This window comes from Carassius carassius, chromosome 39, assembly GCF_963082965.1.
Source record: "Carassius carassius chromosome 39, fCarCar2.1, whole genome shotgun sequence".
NCBI lineage: Eukaryota > Metazoa > Chordata > Actinopteri > Cypriniformes > Cyprinidae > Carassius > Carassius carassius.
Genome location: NC_081793.1, coordinates 16,837,290 through 16,862,320, shown reverse-complemented (window position 1 = coordinate 16,862,320; position 25,031 = coordinate 16,837,290). Strand labels below are relative to the sequence as shown.

At 37.4% G+C, this 25,031-nt stretch overlaps 2 protein-coding genes across 5 annotated transcripts in view; one reads left to right on the top strand and one right to left on the bottom strand.

Moving 5' to 3' along the window:
• foxn2b (forkhead box N2b) overlaps positions 1 to 23,906 on the top strand; it is a 28,127-nt gene extending 4,221 nt beyond the window's left edge. For 3 of the 4 annotated variants that reach the window (XM_059530926.1, XM_059530925.1, XM_059530924.1), the window contains 5 exons: positions 11,508 to 12,088; positions 13,640 to 13,764; positions 17,055 to 17,110; positions 17,442 to 17,510; positions 21,546 to 23,906. In XM_059530926.1, coding sequence (XP_059386909.1) covers positions 11,522 to 12,088; positions 13,640 to 13,764; positions 17,055 to 17,110; positions 17,442 to 17,510; positions 21,546 to 21,910 — 1,182 coding nt within the window. In that variant the 5' untranslated portion in view covers positions 11,508 to 11,521 and the 3' untranslated portion in view covers positions 21,911 to 23,906. The remainder of the gene's footprint in view (positions 1 to 11,507; positions 12,089 to 13,639; positions 13,765 to 17,054; positions 17,111 to 17,441; positions 17,511 to 21,545) is intronic. The other variant, XM_059530927.1, reaches the window with a different exon arrangement.
• Positions 1 to 25,031, bottom strand: part of LOC132121496 (phosphatidylinositol-glycan biosynthesis class F protein-like) — a 358,018-nt gene that overhangs the window by 144,796 nt on the left and 188,191 nt on the right. The gene's annotated exons all lie outside the window — the stretch shown is intronic.

Genomic DNA, 25,031 nt, shown 5'->3' with positions numbered 1-25,031 from the left:
TAGTCAGCTGTGCAGCGCTTCTCTTCATTTTTGGCGTTAACATTAACCGTGTGCTCTCCCATTCAAACACCACTCGCTTGTTTTGGTGAAAGTGCGACTCAGCTGGGGGGCGCCAGTGAGAGCCCCCGCCCCACCAAGAGTTTATTATATATATATATATATATATATATATATATATATATATATATATATATATATATATATATATATATATATATATATATATTAATAATAATATTATTATTATTATTATTATTATTATTATTATTATTTCAAGGTCATATTATATTTTCATACTTTTGCTATTTCGAAGCATTATGATTACTTGCGATTATCTGAGTAAGTCTCATTGGTGGTGATAGTGGCCGCTGCCGTTAGAGACATGTTAAAGTTGTGCATGCGCAATACAACGCCAGAAAGCCGTTGCCTTTCAACGTCGTCATCCTTTGTTAAAGTTACTTGAAGTAAATGTTTGAGTTTCATTATCATGAAAAGGTCAAAGCCATCAGGGGCTCAGTATCGCAAGAAGAAAAAAGAAGATGAGAAAAAGAAAGCAAAATATACAGGTATGTTACAAATTGTTCTACTACAAGCTCCATCATCACTACGAGCAAAACATGACACTGTGACTGCATTATTAGCACCACGGGACGGATTTACATCATGCTCATTTTAGCAGCGGAATATTATAGCAGGGTTTTTCCTGCATTGAATTTTATTTGGCGGCCGCAAAAAAGCTTATTTTTGTCCTGTCAAAAGCCTTATTTGATCGGTGAATGAATCTCAGGGTTGCAAACACGCTTTTTGGCGTGCCGCCTCCCGCTTTTTTCACGTCAGTTTGGGTGACTTGGGTCTGAGATCGGTCTGATTATAATTTCACAAAGTCACCTGAAGCCATTCCATAGCTTAATGTGAGGGACAGAAGACTATTTACATCATTAAATTAAAGTATACGTTTTCCCTCCTCCGAGGCTGTCAATCATTCTCCATAAACAGGGATGTTTCCAAGCAGATGTCCTATGATGACATTATTGACACTTTTGCAGCTATTAAGTCTAGACGTGTCCACTTTTAAAGCAATCGAAAATAGTAAACATGCTCAAATATGCCATGGTCAATTTGTTTTAAGTCCTTGGTTACCAGTTACTTCCTTTGAACATGGATGTGCATGGTTGTTTTACTGAAAAGTGGTTACTGTGTATTATTGTATAGCTAATATGTAGCTGATAACGTAACATTGTCATGTTATAGTCATTTAGTTTTTTTTTGCATTTTATTTGCCTGTTTTTCTTGTATTGTTTAATATTAATAATATTTAATTCTGATGAATTGTACATACTTGTATTTGCACAAATTTTGCAATATTTATGCAATAATTATTAAATGGTTTCCTTGCAGCTATGTTTAGATTTTAATTTATGGTACAAATCTTTGGTAGGAGGGGGGGTGGGGGGTGGTTGGTAGAAATCTCGCCTAGGGTGCCAAAAACGCTAGAAACGGCCCTGATTGGGGGGGTTACCTCCCCCCCATCCCCCCCATAAACTACGCCCCTGCCTGAATGCCACTAGCATGTAAAGCTCTAAGAAACATTAACCCTGCTGATATCTTATATTGATGTGTAGGTGTCTGTTTCAGGAGTCAGGACTATATGAATACGGTATACATTTCTAAAAGTTACAGCTCTCTTTTTTTGACACTTAGGGTTCATTTGTGGGTTTTTTTTATCTGAAATGATGAGATCTGGCTCTTTGGTGTATGCAGTTGCTGTCCCACAAAAGCAGAAGAAATGAGAAATGCAGCAACACATTTAAAGGTGTCATATGATGCTTTTTTAAAGATCATTGTTTTGTTTATTTGGTGTAACAGAATATGTTGACATGCTTTAATGTTCAAAAAACACATTTTTCAAATACTGTACATTTATTGTAGGTTCTCCATGCCGCACTTCTCTCCAACACGTCGTTTATTACAAAGTTCCTCCTTCTGAAAAGCGCAGTCTGCTTTGATAGGCCAGCTGACCCAGTGCATTGTGATTGGTCGAACATTGCAAGCACTGTCAGAAATGTAACACCCCTCTCTCTCTCTCTCTCTCTCTCTCTCTCTCTCTCTCTCTCTCTCTCTCTCTCTCTCTCTCTCTCTCTCTCTCTCTCTCTCTCTCTCTCTCTCTCTCTCACTCACTCACTCACTCACTCACTCACTCACTCACTCACTCACTCACTCACACACACACACACACACACGATGTGCAAAACTCTGCATTTGAACATTCAATAGCTAATACTTAACTAATAACAAAACCTACTTCCAGTAGCTGATTCTGAAGCGCAATATTGTCGTTGCAAAGTCAGAATGACCTCCTCTCCTGGGTTCACGAAACGGTCGTCCATAAAATGCGTTGCTGTTCTGTTGTAAGTAATCTTAAAGATTCCTAAATGCATCTACTTTCGGAAGGCCAAATACAGCACTTTTGCCTTCGCCTAGAAACACAAAGCATCTCCCTGACACGACTGCTTCAACACTAACTGCGGTTACTGAAACCACACCTTCTTTCTTTGCAATGACATTTGTGAGGCATAACGCAACTATTTCCACATAGAAACATAGACATGTGGGGCGTGTTTGAATGAGCTGTTTTAGGGGGGCGTGGCAGAGTCTTAACTTTGATAAAGAATATCTCTCTAGATTTGAGACTTTAGTCTTTGCTACTTTACAGATCTTCTTTATTCACCTAGAGCTTGTAACACTCCAAAGAGAAAGGAAAAATTTAAATTGCATCATATGACCCCTTTAAACTCACACACTGTGCAAAAAAAAAAAAAAAAGATTTTATACATTTATATTATATTATTTGATTTATAAAGACATCAATCCATGCGGCCAAAACGCAAATTTTATTGTCATCTTGAATAAAATAAAAAAACTAATAGGGATTATGTTGCTTCTGTATCTTCATTGCAAGTGAATGATACAACAAATCAGAATTCTCCTTTAATACAAGAGAGACATTCAGTTGTAATGTGCATCTACTGTACGTACACTGAGAATTTGGATGATAAATGACAAATACAAAATATATGCTCTTGTTATTATCACCTAGCATACATTGTTTTTGTATACTTTTTATTCAGTGTGGATGCATTCAGCTGATCAAAAGTGACAGTAAATCACAGTTACCAAAAAATCAGTTTCATATAATATACAATAAATGCAGCCTTAGTGAGTTCTTTTTGAAACGTTATAAAATTCCACATTACACAACTTGCATAAAGTGATGAAGGGGTGTAAAAATACATTTAATTGGCATAGCGTTCATTCACAGATTGCCCGAAAATTCAAGTCAAGAATTAAAACTGTGTTCCATTTTAGCAATGACATTTTGTCATAAAAGCACCAAATTGTTGAAAGCCTGAATGAAAAAGAGAAAAGAATGCCAAATGGACTTGTTTCTAAACCGCTGCATTAGAGATTAATTAGAGCCTTTGCAGACAAATTATTGTGAGAGTTTTTGGAATATTAAGTAAACAAGTTTTACATAATGTTAAGAATTTAACAAATGGGAAGCATTTCTAAAATTTACTTTGCTTACATTGATCAGGAAATTGAAAACATTTTTCTGATTTAAGTTTTGAACTGTTTAACATTTTAAAATGGAAGGTGATATGAAACAAACTCAGGCACTGTTCATGTGGTGTCTTTACCACTGTGGATTGCAGCTTTCAAGCTTGCAGCATATGAATGTGTTTAAGAAGCTTTAGCTTTGGAACGTGCTTCGGAAATGTGGAGAAAACTAGCCCCAAACTAACTGACAACAACAGGCTCTTTGTACTGTATGATTTGTTTTATAGTTTCTTAGAGCTTATTGTGACTGGAAGTAAATTCATTAGTCTCTGTCATATTTCTCCTTGACATCAAAGAGAAAACCTGGTTTTGGGTTAAAAGTAAAACAGCAGTTAATCTCTTGCTGTTTTCTAATAAGGCTAGGTGACCTTCCTGCTGGGCTTTTAGATCATCTTTCACAAATCAATGGAGATGCACTGGGAGCTTTTGAGTCATGATACTTGACAGACCAATACCAACCACTACAGGAATCAGAATGGAAAACCGCTTGGTTTTCAGGAGAAACCTCCAATTCAAACGGCTGTTTAAGCATACTTAAACACGCAGAAGATCCCGTGATCTCAATCTCCATCTGTTTTATTACAGATGCACATTCCCGGTGCTCTGTTCTGCAAACATCAGCAGTTCAATACTAATTTAAATCCTTCTTCAAATTTTGATGGAAATTAGTTTGTGAATGGTGGTTGTTCTTTATAATAGTTTTTGAGGAAAATATGGTGCATGCAAAAGGTGCTTCTCTGCTTTAGTGAATTTTATAGGACGTTGCTGTGCATTTGATAAGGTTTCCTCAGTGTTTTTTAGTCAGTTGCTAGGGTGTTCATAGTGACTTTTAAAGTCTTGTTTGCTTTCAGCCCAAGTTGATAGAGCCCACCTCCAAATCTCTGAAATGGCTTGAGTGCGTATTTCAATGCATGTTTATGGGATTTTTTTTTATTATGGGAGTTACATTCCACTTAAGAATCACTAATAGGGGTGCTCTGATCACGATTGGCCGATCGTTAATGCGCATCTCGTCAGTAAAGCCGGTTCTCTAATCAGCGGTAAATTCCCTCGGGTGCGTGATTTCACAAAAAAAGCCCCTTTCACACTGCACGTCAGACCCGGCATATTGCCGGAACATTGCCTGGTCGCCTTATGTGTGAAAGCAACCACGTCCTGGGACTGATTCCGGCATTGAACCCTGGTCGAGACCTAGTAACATTGCCGGGTTCAACCCGGGACGAGCGCTGTGTGAACAAAAGCCAGATCTAATGCCGTGTCGAAGTGATGACGCGCGACTCTTTTACCGGCTGTTTTGAAGGAAGATCAACGTTCGCGACGAAAAATATGTGCAAACTGTAATAAAGCAGAGATCAGTTTGTTCCTCACTTTCTGCGCTGACGCCGAGATCGTTCGCCAGCTTCAGTTAAAGTATAACGTGCCTAACGTTTTTGACTCGTACATTACACGTCACACCCTGATGTCACGTGTCGTTATGGGTAGGGCTGTCGCGGTTAAGAAATTTCCCCTGCGGTTATTATGGGTGGCTCAATAGCGCGATATGTGGTATTACCGCATTGTGTTTTTTTTTTACATACCTAATTTATCCTGATTTTGCTGCATACAAAGCTCCATCGTTGAGTTATGTAGCATATATTGTTGCTTGTTTTAACTGACAGAGACGTTTTAAAACATTTGTTTTTTATTGTTAAATGCCAAACAGCAACAAGAACATGCGTTTTCCAATATTTTTTTTTTATTTTTAAGAAATCAAGTTCTAAAATGTACTACATGTATGTGCGCGCAACTTTGGACAGCAGCGGAAATCTAGACTGATTATCGCGTCACCACTGGCCCACCAGGACAGTGGATTCGCGCTGGAGTCGATGCACTCCTCAAGCAGATAGCGTGTGTGAGCTCGTTATCTGCTCACGCTCTCTTAGGTATGGGCACTGACGCGGAGGTTGTCCGTGACTTCAGCAGGTATGCCTGTTACTTTCACGGCTGTATTTTACAGATTTCGCAAAGGCTTCAGCTACTCCTAACTGTCGGCCGGTCTCAGCTGTTCTTTTTGATGTTGCTCCGCGACCTGATGCTTGAGGGGGCAGCTGCGCTGGATGACAGGGGACACTCGAAAACGCTTAACATGGCTTAATGTACTAAGACAGTGATATTAACAGACCAAACTCACTAAAAATCATACTAATAAAGTATACTATCTATAAAAAAATCAGATGAGCCCTGAATATGAATGCAACTCGTTTAATAACACGTTAAGCCTTTTCCTCCCATAGAAAACCATTATAAGAAAACGCTTAATGTGGCTTAATGTACTAAGACAGTGATTTTTAAAAACCAAACTCACTAAACATTATACTAATAAAGTAGTATACAATGTATAAAAAACAAAACAAAAAAACAGATGATCCCTTAATGAATGCAAGTCGTTTAATAACACGTTAAGCCTTATGATGGTTTTCTATGAGAGGAAAAGGCTTAACGTGTTATTAAACGACTTGCATTCATTCAGGGATCATCTGATTTTTTGTAGATAATAAATTTTATTAATATGATGTTTAGTGAGTTTGGTCTGTTAATATCACTGTATTGGTACATTAAACCACATTAAGCGTTTTTCCCCTTAAAAAGCTTTAGAATGTCCCGATGACCTCAAATTAGATGTATAGGGCTATAGTGCTACTGTTACTACACAGAGCTGTTGTTAACTGAGAAAATGCGCAAATAAATGCTGAAAATGAATGTGTATTTGCGCAGCTTCTCAGTTAACAACGGCTCTGTGTAGTAACAGCTGCTCTATGTGAAATCACACACCTGATGGAATTTACCGCTGATTAGAGAACCAGCTTTACTGACGAGATGCGCATAACGATCGGCCGATCGTGATCGGCACAGCCCTAATCACTAATAATTATTATTTCCTTCAAGTTAGCTCATACAGTCGTGGCCAAAAGTTTTGAGAATTACATAAATATTAGTTTTTAAAACGTTTGCTGCTAAACTGCTTTTAGATCTTTGTTTCAGTTGGTTCTGTGATGTACTGAAATATAATTACAAGCACTTCATACGTTTCAAAGGCTTTTATCGACAATTACATGCAATTACATTATGCAAAGAGTCAGTATTTGCAGTGTTGGCCCTTCTTTTTCAGGACCTCTGCAATTCGACTGGGCATGCTCTCAATCAACTTCTGGGCCAAATCCTGACTGATAGCAACCCATTCTTTCATAATAACTTCTTGGAGTTTGTCAGAATTAGTGGGTTTTTGTTTGTCCACCTGCCCCTTGAGGATTGACCACAAGTTCTCAATGGGATTAAGATCTGTGGAGTTTTCAGGCCATGGATCCAAAATTTCAACATTCTGGTCCCCGAGCCACTTAGTTGTCACTTTTTATGCAACGCAATGATGGCTGCACGCGTTTCTTTGCAGGTCACCATGGTTAACAATGGAAGAACAATGATTTCAAGCATCACCCTCCTTTTAACATGTCAAGTCTGCCATTCTAACCCAATCAGCCTGACATAATGATCTCCAGCCTTGTGCTCGTCAACATTCTCACCTGAGTTAACAAGATGATTACTGAAATGATCTCAGCAGGTCCTTTAATGACAGCTATGAAATGCAGTGGAAAGGATTTTTTGGGATTAAGTTAATTTTCATGGCAAAGAAGGACTATGCAATTCATCTAATCACTCTTCATAACATACTGGAGTATATGCAAATTGCTATTATAAAAACTTAAGCAGCAACTTTTCCATTTTCCAATATTTATGTAATTCTCAAAACTTTTGGCCACGACTGTAGCTTATTTATTGTTGTCAGCGTGAAATGAACAATTTCACAATTCTAAACAATTCATCTGTGCATAGTAAATTTTTTTTACCTTGCAATTTTTAATTAAAATACCATGACTCAATCTGAAATGGCAGATTTCTTTCTGGTGACGTATGCCGGACTTCTCCATCACAGTGTGGAAGAGAAGATCTTTAATGTCAATCAGTGACATTAAATAAATGCCAAAGGTTTCCCAGAGGGCCTAGGGAATTAAAAGGGTACTTAGTTGTATTTCAAAGCTGCCCATCCCATTGACCAAAGTTTACTCCTAGTCTGTTAGTTTAGGCGTATTTTTATTTGAAGTAGTTAAGACTAAGAGTGGTAAATTGTCTGTCTGTGTGGACGGATGGCGAGGTGATGTGCTGAGGAGCCTGTTGGACAAGATTTAGATTTGTCTTGCTAACTGGCCACACACTTGGAAGATTTTAAGGCTGATCAGGGATCAGGTCTCCGCCTGGAGCAGGTTGGGAAGCAGATAGCACTAAATGTCCTATGAAAGATGAAAGAAATCCAAAGAGGATACTATAAGAAAACAAAGTGGCATGTGGATGCACTACAGGAGCATAATAATGTGGACAAGGGTGACCGATGGTTTGATTACAGGGCTGCAGAATATTGGGAAAAAATCGCATTGTGATTTGTTTATTTGTTTTTCCATCTTTCTATAGTTCAAAACATAAATACAAAAATGTTAAAGTTAATATTAAACAAAAGAATAAATGTATTGCTGTAATGATGTTGTATTGTAAATAAAAAATAAAGTATATTTGATTAACTTTAATTACAACTGTAAAATTGCAATAATAATATTTGTTAATTTCTTCTTTTTTTAATCCTTAAACCATTGAGCTTTCATTTTTGTGGATTACCAGCAAATACATAAATGTGGCCCTCGACCACAAAACCAGTCTTAAGTCACTGCGGTATATTTGTAGCAATAGCCAAAAATACAGTGTATGGGTCAAAATTATCAATTTTTCTTTCATGCCAAAAATCATTAGGATATTAAGTAAAGATCATGTTACATGAAGATATTTAGTAAATGTCCTACTGTATAAGAGCTGCAACTAACAATTATTTTTTCTGTCGACTAATCTAACGATTATTTTTAATACAATAAATGATTAATCTAATGTTCTTATTTTGATTAGCTAATGAATTATTTGGATAACTTTACAAAAAAATATAAGTACAACTTCTAATATAATATTTCAACCTTTATTCATTTTCAACCAATGTGGTTGAAGTTTTTACAGTATACAAAAATAAAGAGGCAAAGAAAAACGCACCGCATCGAGTTAGAGTTAAAAACATCTCAACTTTTCAGAATGCCGCAAGCGGACCACGGGCCATGTGACAAGAACTAACCAATCAGCTTCATCGTTTCCCGTAACAACGTTGAAAGCTCAGCTAAGATGAAGGAACTGCTGATCATAGCTGTATATGGATTGCCATTTTGAAATAAATTTAGTAGCAGAGCTAATGCAAGCGATTTTTAGTGCTGCAAATCCATTTATCCTTTATCCTGAAATTTCTGAGTCTTCATAGAGCACGTCATGGTTGCCTAGCAACGGCAAACACCCCAGGAGTAAGCGTTTTTAGGTGCGATATGTGAACGGCCCCTAACGTGTGTTCGAAAACCCACGCCAACACAGACTTACTTTATTTTTTATTTTATCCTTACTTCAGCCACTACGGGTGATTTATTTTATCCTTACTTCAGCCACTACGGGTGATCATACCAATAACTTTTAATCTTTACAAGAATATCAGAATCATGCAATGAGCAAGTCTGCATTTATTAGACACTTAATAATATCACATCAGTTTGTTACATCACATCTGCAGCAGAGACCTGAACCAGGAAGTTGGTCGCCAGATCACACGGTAACCAGTTAGACCGTAACATCGGAGAGCACCAGGATGTTTTCCTCTGAGGTGCTCGTGCATCGCAGTTGTGCTGCTGTGGTACACCATATCGGTTTTACAAAGGGAACAAAGGGCCATTTTATTTGGCCTCTGTTTAAACTATTCCCATACTTTTGATAACAGTGGTCTCTGTTTTTGTGATATAATGCAACTTTCTCCATTCCCAGTATGCCATTAAGCGAGATGTAAACAGTGTGACGCGTCGACGCATTTCACGCACGTCGACGTAATCGATGACGTCGACGCGTCGTTGCAGCACTCCTTTGTATATATATTAAAACTTCATTTTTGATTAGTAATACGCATTCCTAAGAACATCATTTGAACAACTTCAAAGGCGATTTTCTCAATATTTTCAAATATTGGTATCTCGGCCAAATATTGTCCTATACGTACATCAATGGAACGCTTATTTATTCAGCTTTCAGATGATGCATAAATCTCAATTTCAAAAAGTTGGTTTCAGAGTAAAGGGCGGTACTGTGTTCTTGTGCACACTGAGACACAGTATCTCTGAAATCACAGTGGATATATTTTAATATTTTAATATTTATTCATCTATTTTTTACGCAGTAAGCCATATCAGGAAAATGATAAAAAAAAAAAAAAAGTGACATAACATACAGTCAAGTATGGTGACCCACACTCATAATTCGTGCTCCGCATTTAACCCATCCAAAGTGGACACACACAAACTGTGAACACACACCCGGAGCAGTGGGCAGCCAAACTGCGGCGCCCGGGGGGCAGTTGGGGGTTTGGCACCTAAGTCGTGGTATTGCCGGCCCGAGACTCGAACCCACAACCTTATGGTTAGGAGTCATACTCTCTAACCACTAGGCCACAACTTCCCTTCAAAAGATATCATGCAGCCCTAATTTCAGCTAAATTATCATTTAATCATCGTCAAACAAAAATGGCTTTCGTACTTTTAAACAACACTGTAAAAGTGAATGGTGAACGTGTTCCTTACACAAGGCAATCATATGGCTATATTATGAAATATGGCTCAGCATTCATAATGACTACTTTTCATGCAGCTTTTTTTTTTTTGCAATTGGATGGCCTTTGGTTTCCAATCTGTTATCATTGTATGGAAAAGGACAGCATGAATATTCTTCAACGCATCTCCTTTTGCATTTCACAGATACAGAAAGTCATAAGGGTTTGGAACGACACAGGCATTGGTAAATGATGACAATCGTTGTTTTGGAGTGAACTATCACTTCAACTTTTTGGAAAAGCTGTTTTTTGTTGACACCTTTTGTTACAGTACTCATGTGAAGAGGAAGGTGTTTATTTGTGTCTGGGGTGTTTTGAATGGCCACAAAGAGGAAGTGGAACCCCCTCCCTGTGCCCTTCACTCTATTCACCAGAGTGGGAGAGAGAATGATTCAGAGCAGCACTTTATGTGATTATTTATTTATTGATGGGCTGTATGGTTTCCATGGCAGTGGATATAATAGTAGGCAGAGAAAGCTTCACTCTCCTAGGCACTCAGCCCTCTTTTACTTGAGCTGAGGATTTATTTATAAATATTCTGTTTGCTTTCCATGGCTGTTCATTAAAGCCGGTTACTTAGTCTGTGGCAGGTAGATTTCTGATTGATCTCTGTGAGTTTCTTCAAGCTGTACGGAGCCACCATCACTTATCCTCTTCATCTTTGTCTGTCTTATTACATGGAGCTGTTAACAGACTTGCACATCTTCAGTGATTGTCTAAGACCCCTAGAGTACACACTTTGGTTGTTCTGGTGTGGTATCATCTTAAAGATGAGGCTCATGGTTCTCTGACACTTCAGTAGACATCTAGGAGGCCCTTAACTCCGTTTTAAAGGGCCTCTTAATTCTCTCAAGAGAAATGGTGCAGGCACTGAGATTACAATGTTTTAGGGATAAAAGAAATCGGAAAAACTAAGACATGTACATGCATTACTATGACTGGTTTAATTTATCACCTGAAATGATTCATTACCTTAACTGAATTTACAAATGTTTCATTGTTGCATAAATGAAAACTGAAAAGTTTCAGCTTCTGTAAGTAAATATACCCACATTTATTTGTGATTTGACAGTTGTAGTAACCAGTGCACACTTTCTGTTCTCTTCAATACCCTTCACTTCCACAGACCCTCCAGGTTTGATGGGTCCGATAATCGGGATGTCTCCAGATAAGAAAGCCGAATCTCCTGGAGCACAGGGTGTGTGTGGAGCTGGGACTCTTCCTGAAGCAGAGAGTGCTTCCAGTCCCATGGCTACCAGTCTGGATCAGATTGGTCGGGCTGGAGCATTGAGTGTGGTTGCGGGTGAGTCTGAAGATGATGAACTAACCAACTTGAACTGGCTTCATGAGAACTTGCTGCAGAACTTCACGCTCGGAGGCGAGCCGCAACCCACCAACAGCCCGCTGTTTGACATCGAGGGAGGCGGTGGGTCGCCTCACAGCAACACCACCTCGTCCACCTCCTCTGTCTCTCCGGGAAGCGAGAGAGATCCTTACAATTCAAAGCCTCCCTTCTCTTTCTCCTTACTGATATACATGGCTATCGAGCAGTCACCCAGCAAATCTCTCCCAGTGAAGGACATATATGGCTGGATCCTCAAACATTTTCCATATTTCTCTAGTGCCCCTACTGGCTGGAAGAACTCAGTGCGCCACAACCTGTCCCTAAACAAGTGCTTCCGCAAAGTAGAGCGAAGCATAGGAAAGGTAAGAATGTAATAAAAATGGACATTCTCATGTCCATGACATTCAGCCAGTCATTAACAAATAATACATGTAATAAATGCAGACAAGGAATGGATGCACTATATGTATCAAGTAGGGATATGTACATAATTTGAATTGTAATACAGAACCATAATGGTTGTCAGTATTACAATTTGTATTGTCTTTTTTTTTTCTCCAGTCATTATTGCATATTTAATTGTGGACCAGAGTTCTAATTGTTAACTAAATGTAAAAGTATTAAAAATCAAAATAATATTAAAATAAAATAAATATTAGAAGAAAAACCTAAAAGGTAGAAAGGTTCTCTTGGCAACTAACTGAAATAGAATGAGTTTAATTTGATGTACTAAAATAGCTAAAACTATTTGAATGTAACCTTTACCAAAAGTATATATATTTTATAATGTATTAATTTTTACAATGCTCTAATGCCTTTACTAGTAGCATTTGAATTGATTAATTTTAGTTTTTAATATATAAGACAAAATATATTTTAAGAGTATTTTAATATTAGCAATTTATTGGTAATTGGCCATAATCAATAAATGGCATAAAATAATTTTCAGCAAGCCAGTATCAGCCAGAAGGTTTTGCATAAAGGACTTACTATAATTTATCTCAAAAATAATTAAATAAATAGAGTTATATTATATTAAAATTATTTTTTTATGTGTGACTGCATAGTGCTACAAGAGACATGAAACTACCACAGTGAGACAACGCTCAAATGCAGTTTGGTGGCCATTACAGAAAAAACTCTTTGACCTCAGAACGCTGCAACTGACCAATCAGAATCAAGTATTCCAGTGAGCCTTGTAATAAATTAGAATACCATCTTTTTCTGAAGAGCAATTCAAACAATATTGCTTCAGAGCACTCGCTCAGACGTTTAACTAACTGGGTCAGTGTATAAAGAAGTGCACGGCTGATTGCAGTGTACTAACAGGGCTGTCAAGAGGGATAATGGTTTAGGGCTTTTTTAAAAACCGATGTGTTCAAAGCAGAGCACACAGCCAGTTAAATGAACTGAGGCAGATGTTTTCATTTCTTATACGTGGACCGTAGATGGCAAAATGATTTATGGAATGGTGCGGACAGTATGTTTCATTAATGTGTGACATTGTGTGAATCTGTGGGTTTCATATGTCTCAGCCCTGGTGTCTGTTACCATGGCAATGTTTTCTCTTTCCTGTTTATGAGCACTGCTAGTGAAGCGAGTCAAGGTCATATTCCCCCTGCAGGACCACACCTCAGACAAAGGGTGATGAGTCCTTTATTCACACACACAAATACTCCCAACACTATAGGAGCCACCGTTACACATGCTTCCCATGTGGTCATTATAGCTTCATAATGGTTTAAAATAATCATTTGCAGCTAATGTATGATGTCCTTATTAATGCACAGTGTACATATAGAGAGACAGATGGTCCTGTTGTCAATTTAACCTGAGCTTTCTCCTTACCCCAGCATGCTGATTTCATGCTTGCTTCTTGCGGTTCTGACTCCTCCCCTCTCTGTCCCTTCTAGACCAATGGGAAAGGCTCTCTGTGGTGTGTTCACCCTGAGTTCCGGCCCATGTTGATGCAAGCCCTGAAGAAACAGCACTTCCCGAATGCACATGCCTTCTGCACTCCCCCCGCATCCCCTCCTAGGTAAAAACACTGGCCTGATTATGTGACAAATGGATAATTCTGACATTTATCCAGGTTTCAGTCTTCTTACTAGGATAGTAAGCATACTGCTTGCTAGGATTTCAGAGATTTACTCTATGAACGGTCACAGACAAGCACTTTCAGTGTAGACATCTTTGTTGAACATAATGGGAGCGAATTAGTTTTGATGTGTCATGATACTTCGCTTATGTTTAACGTGGGTTAGTTACCAAAAATAGTCCAGCTTTTTGCATTAATATGAAATGTATATTCAGCTGCGGTCACAGGTGGATGTATTAGTTGTCTTATATGTTGTTTTTCCTATGTATTTATAATATAGTAGTGTGAATCTGTAAACTAACTGTGAATCGATTGGTTTTTGAATCAAACAGTTTGATTTAAATTAATTAATACAAGTTTTAAAGTGGATTTTTAAATAACTATCTTAGGAAAGAAAAATATGAAAGATGAAGTACTTTAGACAGGTTTTTTTTTTTTACTTTTATTTGCACTGTATTGCTATAAATTTTTCCTCAAACTCCTATTTTGCTGTTTATTAATATATAGTAAGGTAGTTGTAACTTTAGGTATTGGGTAGGGATTTAAAATGTAGTCATGCAGAATAAGTCATTAATATGTGCTTTTTATGTAACAATAAACAGCCAATATGCTAGTAATATGCATGCTAATAAGCAACTAGTTAATAGTGAAAATTGGTCTGTAAAATAATATTGCTATTTATGTAATTTATTTTAAATATGGTACACACATTTTAGCATATTAATTATTTGACAACACAAGCAATTCATTAGATCGCAGAGTTGGATCATCAAATTTTTACCATCAAGAAAATTAAATCCTTACACCACATTATAATATTTTACTGTTTTGAGTCTTTAAATAATAATAAAAAAGAAGTATTGGCTAATGGTTATATAATATATATATATATTAGGGCTGTCACTTTTGTGAAAAATCATTTTCGATTTTTAAGACACAAGTGTTCATTAAATCGATTGTAAAATCGATTTTCCATGTCTAAAAAAAAGACGTTTCCTTTTTCAACGTCAAATAACGGACGAACGTAAAGAGAGCGCTGGAAACGCACAAGTCAGCAATATTTCTTATTTACTGGCATGAAATTTCGTGCAGAATAACAAACAGCAACAGGAGTGCAACATTCTCGAAAAAATATATACTGTATGCAGAGGGGACTGCTGCCATAACAAAAGAAAAACATCACTGCAGGCTTCAACCCGGCTGCATTTATGATTTAGGCAATTCAAAAATCTCCAAGATTATTTTAAATAATGATTCCATCCATTTCAAACAACTATTCAAAAAATGAAACTTTTAAAATGGACTTGAGCTGGCCATGTGTGTTTTTTTTATTGAACGTAACAGACACTTAGTTTAGGCGGCACTAGGCAGGCATAAATGCGCAAAAAGGCTAGGGCCATTACAAATTTATTGGACAGGAAAACAAGTTGATCAACATTTTCGGTGTCCAGAACAGAGCGTTTTTTATTCACTATATGTCCAGCCGTTGAGAAGACACACTCCGACCGCACTGATGTCCCAGGTACACTCAGGTACAAGTGCGCAAAGTGGGGGTATTACTGCCAATTTTCCACCACAAAAGCTGGTCGCTGTCAGCTTGCAATGGTCTTTTTCATAACTCAGAATCTCGTGTAACTAGATGCGCAAATGAGGCGAATTCGCGTTTACCGCGCCGCGAGACCTCCAGACGCGCGTAAACGCGTCTTTACATTGACTTAACATTGAAATCAATATATATATATATACTGTATAATGAATAAAAAGATATTTAACAAATCTGTTTTATTATTGGGAATTTCAACACAAAGATATTTAACCAGCTAAGATCAGCACTTTTAGAGTTTCATCTCCCTATCTGATGTGAGCATAAGTATTGGAACAATTGCCTCAGAGGTCTTTCTATGTGTTCAGCTGTGTCCTGTTGCATTAATTCTTCAGATATTAAAAGCAGGGAATGTCTTATCAGTTATATCCATTGCTTCTGCATTCTAAGTCTTGCATTCGATGATGACACACACAAACCAGGATGAAGACAAGGAAGCCAACTCTGAAAGAAAAGCAAGCAATTTGGATGCTAAAAGAAAAGAGGAAGTCAATTAGAACTATAGGAAAAACAAAGGGCGTGGAGAAATCAAGACTTTGGAAACTACCGGCGACATCAGCAACCAACGACGACCTGATCGGCTGAGAAAAACAACAGTAGTTGATGACAGAAAAATCATAAAAGCTGTGAAAATGAACCCTAAAATACATGTCTGTAAAATCTCCAACAACCTCCAGAAAGCTGGGGTGATGCTCTGTCAATCTACAGTCCGCAGGAGAATTTGACACAGAATTACAGAAGCTACACTGAAAGATGCAAACCTCTGATCAGGACCAAAAATAGAAGGGCAAGATTCTTCAAAATTGTGAGCCAGTAGAGTTTTGGAAATGAGTTGATGGACCGATGAGACAAAGATTAACCTTTATCTAAGCGATTGGAAAGCAAGTGTGGAGAAAAAAGGGAACTGCAAATGATCTTAAGCATACAACCTCAACTGTAAAGCGTGGTGGAGGTGGTTTCATGGCATGGGCATGCATGCTCTCTAGAACAGGACCTCTTCATTTTAATGATGAATGAATGTATGATGGCAGTAGCAGAATAAATTTGGAAGGGTACAAGATCATCTTGGCTACCAATATTCAAGAAAATGCCACCAAACTCATTAGAAAGCACTTCATATTGGATCAGGACAAAGACCCAAAACACCCTGCCAGTTCAGTCAAGGACTTTATCAGGGCAAAGAAATGTAAAGTCTTAGATGGCCCAAATCAATCTCCAGATTTAAATCAGATTGAACATTAATTTCGCCATCTGAAAAGGAGACTAGAGAAAGAAACTCCTCAAAACAAGCAACAGTTGGAATTGGCTGCAGAGTCTGGTTATGTCTTTGGGTTGCAAACTCACTGCTCTGATTGCATGCAAGGGATCTGCAACTAAATATTAGCTTTTAATCTTTTATATCTGCCTCAAATTCAACCTTTCCAATACTTATGCTCAGATTAAATTGTGGGATGAACTGTAAAAGTGCTGTCCTTTTTATTTGGTAAAACGGGTGTGTGTCTAAAGGCCCAATAATAAAATGTGACATTCTTTAGTTTTGTTGCATATTCATCCTTTAATCATATTTCCAAATGTCTTTACTCAAGATTTGTTAATTATCTTCTCATTCTTTCGCTCTCTTCTGTAGTGCCTCGTCTCCTCCTCATCATCTTTTCACATCAGAGCAGGGCTGTGCCCTAAAAGGTTAGTAGACTTCATCAGGCCTGATCGGAAAATCTATGACCTGGTCACATTTTTTTCACACCATTATTAGACGTATCATCACACACTGAAGACATCACTCATCTCAACTCATTTTGTTCCTCTCACCCCATACTTAGTGCTTCTAAACTGTGCACATAGATGCCATCTCTTTCATGTATTTGGTAACCTTGACAACAAAGGCACTGGTACTTTGAAATTAGAGAGAGACTTTTTCGCTCCTGGGTGGAAGTGACTCATTCACTTAAACACACACACAAACACATCACGTAGTCGATACTTGTTTGCATCAAACATTTCTTTCTCTTTACAGAATGTGATTTTGATGCTGCCACTGCCATGATGCTGTTAAAATCTGCCTCTGAGCAGAACATAAACTCATGTAAGAAAACACCATCACATATACCAACACCTCATTTTTGTCCTATTTTGTTTGTCCCTTCTTTTTATTCATGTTTTACATCAGGTTTATTTTAATCAAGATATGCATCTAGGTACTTGTTCACATAATCACAGCAATCACGTGTATGTGTTTATTGGCTTTAAACGGATCATCCAATTAAAAATAGTGTTAGAACAATCTATTTGTTACATTTGTATTTCAAATGAAGGCTGTTCTTTTAAGTATTGCTTTATTTTATTATATAATATAAGAAAAACTGTTTTCAACATTGGTATTAATAATTTTAAAAAATCTTTAGCACTTTATTATCACTGCATATTAAAATAATTTCATATGAAAAAGACTGAGGTAATGAAAGTCAGCTTTGCCATCACAGGAATAATTGCATTTGAAATATATTCAAGTAGAAAACAGTTATTTTAAATTATAATATTTCAAAAAATTTTTGTTTGTATTCTATTGTTGATCAAACAAATTCATCCTTGATGAGCATTAGCATTGACTTCTATCAAATAAATATGTGTTCAGTGGGGAAAATAATTATTTAATCCCCTGCTGATTTTGTAAATTTGCCCACTTACAAAGAAATAAAGGTTCTGTAATTTTTATGTTAGGTTTATTTTGACGAATAGAGACAGATTATCAACCAAAAAACACATTATAGAAAGGTTAGAATTTTTGCATTTCAGAAAATGAAATAATTTATTAAATTCAGTTTAAGTCTATTTTCTATAGTGATTTTCTCAATACTAATAGTTGCAAAGCAGCTTTACAGGAAATTTAGTTTCTACAATATATTTAGTAGTAGCTTATCAGTGGTGACTGTCAAATTGATGTTCATAAGGCAGAAATGTAAGGTAAAATTCAGTTAATGACGTAACCAAACAGACGATGAACACTTAACAGCAAAATAAAAAACAAAACAAAATTTGGTAGTTTATGTTGTTTCAGGGTTGGCATCATCTGAGGTCCTCTGAGGGGTTTGCATCATCTCTTTTCAGGTGTTTGGTCATCACAGGTCTTTGTAAGGGCTGGATCCAGACTGAAAATTGTTTAACTCCTAGTTAAAAACCGATAAACAAATAGAGACAAATTAGCGTAGCTGCTGTTCCAACCAAGCAAAAATGATTTGTTCAACCCAAGCTAAGGAATAATAATGTCCATTTGATCAGTTATAACTGCAGTACAACATTGTAAGATGTATTATTGAATGATTGGCCAAAGAGATGTGTGTTTAACCTAGATTTAAACAGACAGAATGTGTCTGAACCCCAAATGTTATCAGAAAAACTGTTCCAAAGTTTGTGAGCCATAGGCGAAAAATCTCTAGCTCCTTTAGTGGACTTTGCTTACTACCAAAAGTCCAGAGTTTTGTGACCTTAGGAAGCATGATTGATTGTAACGTGGTTGAAGACTAGTTTGGTACGTAGGAGCTGAACTATTACAGGTCTTCTAGGTAAGTAATATTTTGTAACTGATACAGAACTTAATAGGTAGCCAGTGCAGAGACTGTAAAATTGGGGTAATATGATTATATTTTCTTGACCTGATAAGGACTGTAGCCGCTGCATTTTGGACTACCTGTAGCTTGTTTATTGAAGATGCTTGGCAGTGTTTCTGAGATGGAAGAATGCTGTTTTTGTAACATGGGAAATATGATTTTCAAAAGACAAGTTGCTGTCTAATATAACACCCAGATTTTTGACTGTAGAGGAAGTAATAGTACACGCATCTAGTTGCAAATTGTAATCCAAGAGATTCTGTGTACTGATTTTTGGTCCAATAAGTAATATCTCTGTCTTACCCTAATTTAATAGGAAACAAATATTGTTCATCTAATCTTTTAAAAATATTATACACTCCTTTAGCTTAGATAATTTAGAAGTTTAATCTGGTCTTGTTGAGATGTATTTAGTTGAGTATCATCAGCATAACAATGGAAACTAATTCCTTTTTTTTAATAATTAAAAAAAAAAAAAATATTACCAAGGAGTAAACATGTATATTAAAAATAGCAGAGGAACTAGGACAGATCCTTGTGGCACTCTATACTTTACAGTTTATAATTGAGATGACTACCTGTTTAAATCAACAAAGTGATAGTGATTGTACAGAGAAGATCTATTCTAAACCAACTTAAACCCACCCATGAATACCTGTATAAATTTGTAATAAATCTATGAGTATGTCATGATCATGATGTCGAACGCAGCACAAAGATCAAGTAATACTAGGAATGAGATGCGGCCTTGGTCTGACACAAGAAGCAAGTCATTTGTAATTTTAACAAGTGCCGTTTCTGTTTTGTGATGGGGCCTAAATAAGTATTTGATCCCCTACCAACCAGCAAGAATTCTGGCTCGTAAAGATTGGTTACGTGCCCATGTGGAACACCGATAAGTCCTGCAACTTTAAGAAGTTATTCCTAATGTCAGCTCATTAGGTGTATAAGACACCTGTCCACACAATCTGTATCTTCCATTCAAACCTCTCCCACCACCATGGGCAAGAGCTGTCAAAGGATGTCAGAGACAAGATTGTAGATCTTGAAAGATAGATAATTACGAAAAAGGTGAGGGATCAGCTCCAAAATACATGGGAGGAGCTTGTTAATTATCTTAAGGCAGTTGGGACCACCGTCACCAAGCAGAACATTGGTAACACACTATGCCGCATTGAACTGAAATCCTGCAGTGCCTGCAAGGTCCCCTTGCTCAAGAAGGCACATGTAAAGGCCTGTTTAAAGTTTGCCAAAGAACATCAAAATGATTCAGAGAAGACTTGGGAGAAAGTGGTCAGATGAGCCCAAAACTGAGCTCTTTGCCATTAACTCGACTCGCCGTGTTTGGAGGGAGAGAAATGCTGACTATGACCCCAAGAACACCATCCCTACAGTCAAGCACAGAGGTGGAAACCTTATGCTTTGGGGCTGTTTTTCTGCTAAGGGTACAGGATGACTTCACCGCATTGAAGTGCAAATGGACAGGGCCATGTACTGTAAAGTTTTGGATGAGAACCTCCTTTTCTCAGTCAGAACACTGAATATGGGTCATGGATAAGTCTTACAGCATGACAGTGACCCAAAACACCAAGACAACAAAGGAGTGGCTCAAGAAGAAGCACATTAAGGTCATAAAGTGGCCTAGCCAGTCTCCAGACCTCAATCCTATAGAAAATCTGTGGAGGGAGCTGAAACGTCGAGTTCCCAAACGACAGCAAAGAAACCTTAAGGATTTAGAGAGAATCTGTAAAGAGGAGTGGAAAAAAATCCCTCCTGAGATGTATGCAAGCCTGGTGACCAACTACAAAAAACGTCTTACCTCTTTGCTTGCCAACAAAGGTTTCTGCACCAATACTAATGCAAAAATAAGTCATGTTTTGCTTGGGGATCAAATACTTATTTCACTTACTGAAATGCAAATCAAATTCTAACCTTTATGTGTTGTATTTTTTTCTAGATTTTTTTTTTTTTGGTTTGCATTCTGTACTGTATTGTATTTGTATTCTATGTAAAAATAAACCTACCATTAAAAAATACATAACCTTAATTTCTTTGTAAGTGGGCAAACTTACTAAATCAGCACAGGATCAAATATATATTTTCCCCACTGTACTGTGTGTGTGTGTGTGTGTGTGTAACGATTTCTTTTGGTTCGTTTCTATCAAGTTCAAAATATAATAAACTAAAAATTGTGTTAATTCAAATAAAAGAACATAATTAAATTTGAGTTTGATAATCAAAATAAATGAGAAATTAAATACTTTTAATGGATTATCCACAAATATTAATTATATAAGCACATTTTAAAGCAAAACATTTTGATAAAATTAAATTTCAATGAAAAATCTGAATATTAATATATTTATATAAATGTGAACATAATAAATGTAGGATGTGTACCTACTATTGTGCTTCTGTATAAATTACTTATTCCGTATCGTATAGTTTGTTCATACTGTTATTCATAATATTGTCTCTGATCATCAGTTATCACTCTGCTTATGATTTCTCAGACCCAGATGACCAAGAAGGACCCATAGATCTCTCTCGAAGGGACTTGGTGGTTGTGAGTCGAGATCCAAAGCAGGATCACAACTACAGCAGCACCCCTGTCCCACCCTGCCCTCGCCAGATGCCTCATTCACAGCCGGTCAACTTCAGCCTGGCTCTGCACCGTGATCAGGAGAGAGAAGGCCTGGCCCAATGGCAACACAGCCCACTGCAGGATCCACTTTTAGGGAAGAGGAGCAGAAGAGATTGTCGGCCAGATGTGGATGAAGAGCTCAAGGAGGCGGCTGGCTCTCTCCTACACCTGGCCGGTATTCGCACAAGTTTAGTCGCCTCAAGACGCAAGAGCAGGAAACTCAGTAGGAAATGACCTGGATTCTGTAACTCTATCCTCTGGCCAGTCCAACCTCTCTCTTCTGGTTTGGTGCATCTTCCTTCTTGTTTGTAATTGTTGGGATGTTTTCTTTCCTTTTGTCTTTTTAACTGGGATATCATTCTGGTCCACTCATCAAACATGGCAATACAAACACAGGAGAGAAAAGCCATACTGACAGGTTTTATCTACAAAAAAAAAAAAAGAAACCGATTTGAATGAATGGCCCATATCATTTGAGTTTAACAGTAAGAGAGTTTGAAGATGTTAATCATAAAAGAAAGACAAAGAGAGAGAGAGAGAGACACTGGTTAAAAAAAAAAACCTTCAAGATTTGCATGCTTCCACCTCTAAATCAACACAAACTTATTTATATGGAAAATTAATGCATGGATTTTACAAGCTCCCAAGACCTCTCATGCTTCTCAACTATAGAGGGGAAAAACTGCTTAAAAAAAGTGAAATTTGAAAGTGCCATTGATTTTGGATCATAATCTAAACATGATACAAAATAAGAAATGCAATAATTAGTTGACCTAAGTACCTGTAATTATTTTATTTTTGTACTGCTTGTTTATATCTCGTGTGGTGGTGACGGCATGCCCCTGGGAGGCTTTTGCTGCCGCAGTTATGATGTCAAAACCATGTGGCTCCTCCCGTGCATCCTGATTGGATCGGTTTTGCATCCCCATCCTGACCACTATGACTGGAGAACAGCTTGAAGGATACAGCTTTTGTTGCATGCACATCAGCCACAATGTTTCTCAGATGCTAGCAATCTGTATAATCAGGTTTTGTCCTTTTCCATGTGAACTGACTTGATTGAATCATTGCCCATGCACATATAGCTTGCTTTTGGAGCATACTAAATAGCGGCCAATCAAAACAAGAACCTCTTTACCTCTACTGTAAGATTTGAGCCAATCTCTCCCCTCCCTGCTCTGACTTTTTGGGTCACTTCTACCCACAAATCAGGCCTTTTCCATCTTTTTCTTGGTTTAAACTGTGTGACAAAGTCTCCAGCAGGGGGAGCTCTGTGAATCGCCACTTTCCATTGCTGCTTTTGAACTGGCGCTGTGCTGCTCCAGACCTCCAGAGAGTTCCCAGGGATTCAGGTGAAACCAGAGACAATGTGAACTGCACAGTAAATGCGCCTCCAAGCAGAGACAAAGACATTCTCCCATCTTTAAAGCTTCTGGATGGTCCGGATCATGGGAGAAAGGATCACAGGAAGTGAAGCTGGGGAGATTGGACAGTATATTTGAGGAGCATGACAGTAATGGGAGAGAGCCTACTGGATGTGAACTGAGAATTGTGCCACTAAGAACTCTTCTGACTCCCGGCCATGTTTAACCCAAAGTGGTGTTTTTTTTTTGTCCCCTTTGAGACTGCCAAAGTTGCTGCTCACAAAACTTGCCTGGCTGTGCGTTCCCTGTGATCTAGAATGTTTGTTTGTTTAATATCAGGTTTTTAAGTGTTTGTTTGAGGCTACATTAGGATTTTATATACCCAAGCATGTGAAATTATGAAGTATAACTGCCCTTTGCCCCCCTACACTGGCAAACCTGAACTTTCTGTTTTGAGTTGATTACTTTAAAACTGCCTATCCTTATGAAGCTCTTTCCCTGTCACTTTAACCATGGCTGCCAATTAGTCCCCTCCCAGCTGTAAATAGTGCTAATTACAGAATGCAAGTATTAATGCAGGGAGGGGAACCGAGCAGTAGTTTTAGAATTTGAGGCCAATTCTAAAAACAGCTGCCTATTAATTATTGTTATTGTTATTATTAAGATGAGGTCCACTAACTGAGTTGCCACTTCGCCATCAATTTTGACATGTTCTTCTGCCATATATGTGGCAGTCTGAACCTGATTTTTTGATTTTGTAAGCTAACCTCTGTTAATAAAAAGTTTATAAAGTTTATTTTTGCCAAAGATATGCAATTGTTGCATTATATAAGGTTATTAAAGAAATAAAATAGTCTTTCTTTTTACTGATGTAGTTGTTTGTTGTTGACTTTCCCACATGTCTGCTAAAGATATCTTCATCTGGAAAGCATCTGCTGTCTACAAACATCTGATAGACTGATCTGATAGATCTATAAGATGTTAGTTTAACAAACATTTTAAACCATAAACATCTTTAAAGACATCTTCTAAATGTCTATTTGACATCTGATAGGAAACGCCCTATAGACATATACTGTATTCCAGATGAGGAAACACTATAAAAATAAAAAAAAACATCATGCAGATATGTCAAATAGACGTCTCTATAATGTAAGTGCGCTGTCTAGGTATATCATCATTCAATTAAAAGTGTAAAGTGGCTTTTTCTCAAACAAACAAGAGACCTGAAGTAATTAATTTCCAATGGAGAGGCTAGTACCGGAGTTCTGTTCATATGTGTATGTGGAAGTTTCGAATCAGATTTTTATAACACTATTTCTATAAAATGAGCGGTTATTAATAATTCTTTTCAAATTCATACATTCATTATTTATTTTACCATGGTAAATAGGCAGAAGGTAATTGCTGCTTCAAGACCATTTCGAAAGTTCCATATGAGTGCCACTAGGGGGTAAATTGCGACAATCATAAACCTCTTTTCCTGAGTAACCGATGCACGTTGCCATGATGAATTCTAACATCCGTTTTGATGCTCTCTTGTTAAAATGGGGTAAAAAGATTGACTGAATTAAACTGAAACATTTTAAATGCAACTAAATATAAAAATGTGCACTGTAAGCAATGTGTTAATTTGACTAGAATCACCAGACACCGGAAAACTATCATCTTTCCATTTTGAAGCAAATCCGACCTCCGCTTCAGGCAAAAGGTCAAATTTAGTTTAAAGACACGTTCACCACAAGAACAATATTAGCTTCCGCACTAAAAGACAACAACATTATTGTAAGCGCACGCTGCAGTTATGTCTTCAGCCTGTTAGCACTAGAACTTCACAGAGACATCTATTTGACATCTGCAAGACATTTTTTGTGTCTGCTGTATGTTATCATTACAGGTGTGTTGTGGACTTCCCTATATTAGAGGGGAATGATCATTCAAACTTCATATTTATCCTTATTGTCATTGTCGTGAACAGGCCTTAAGGGATA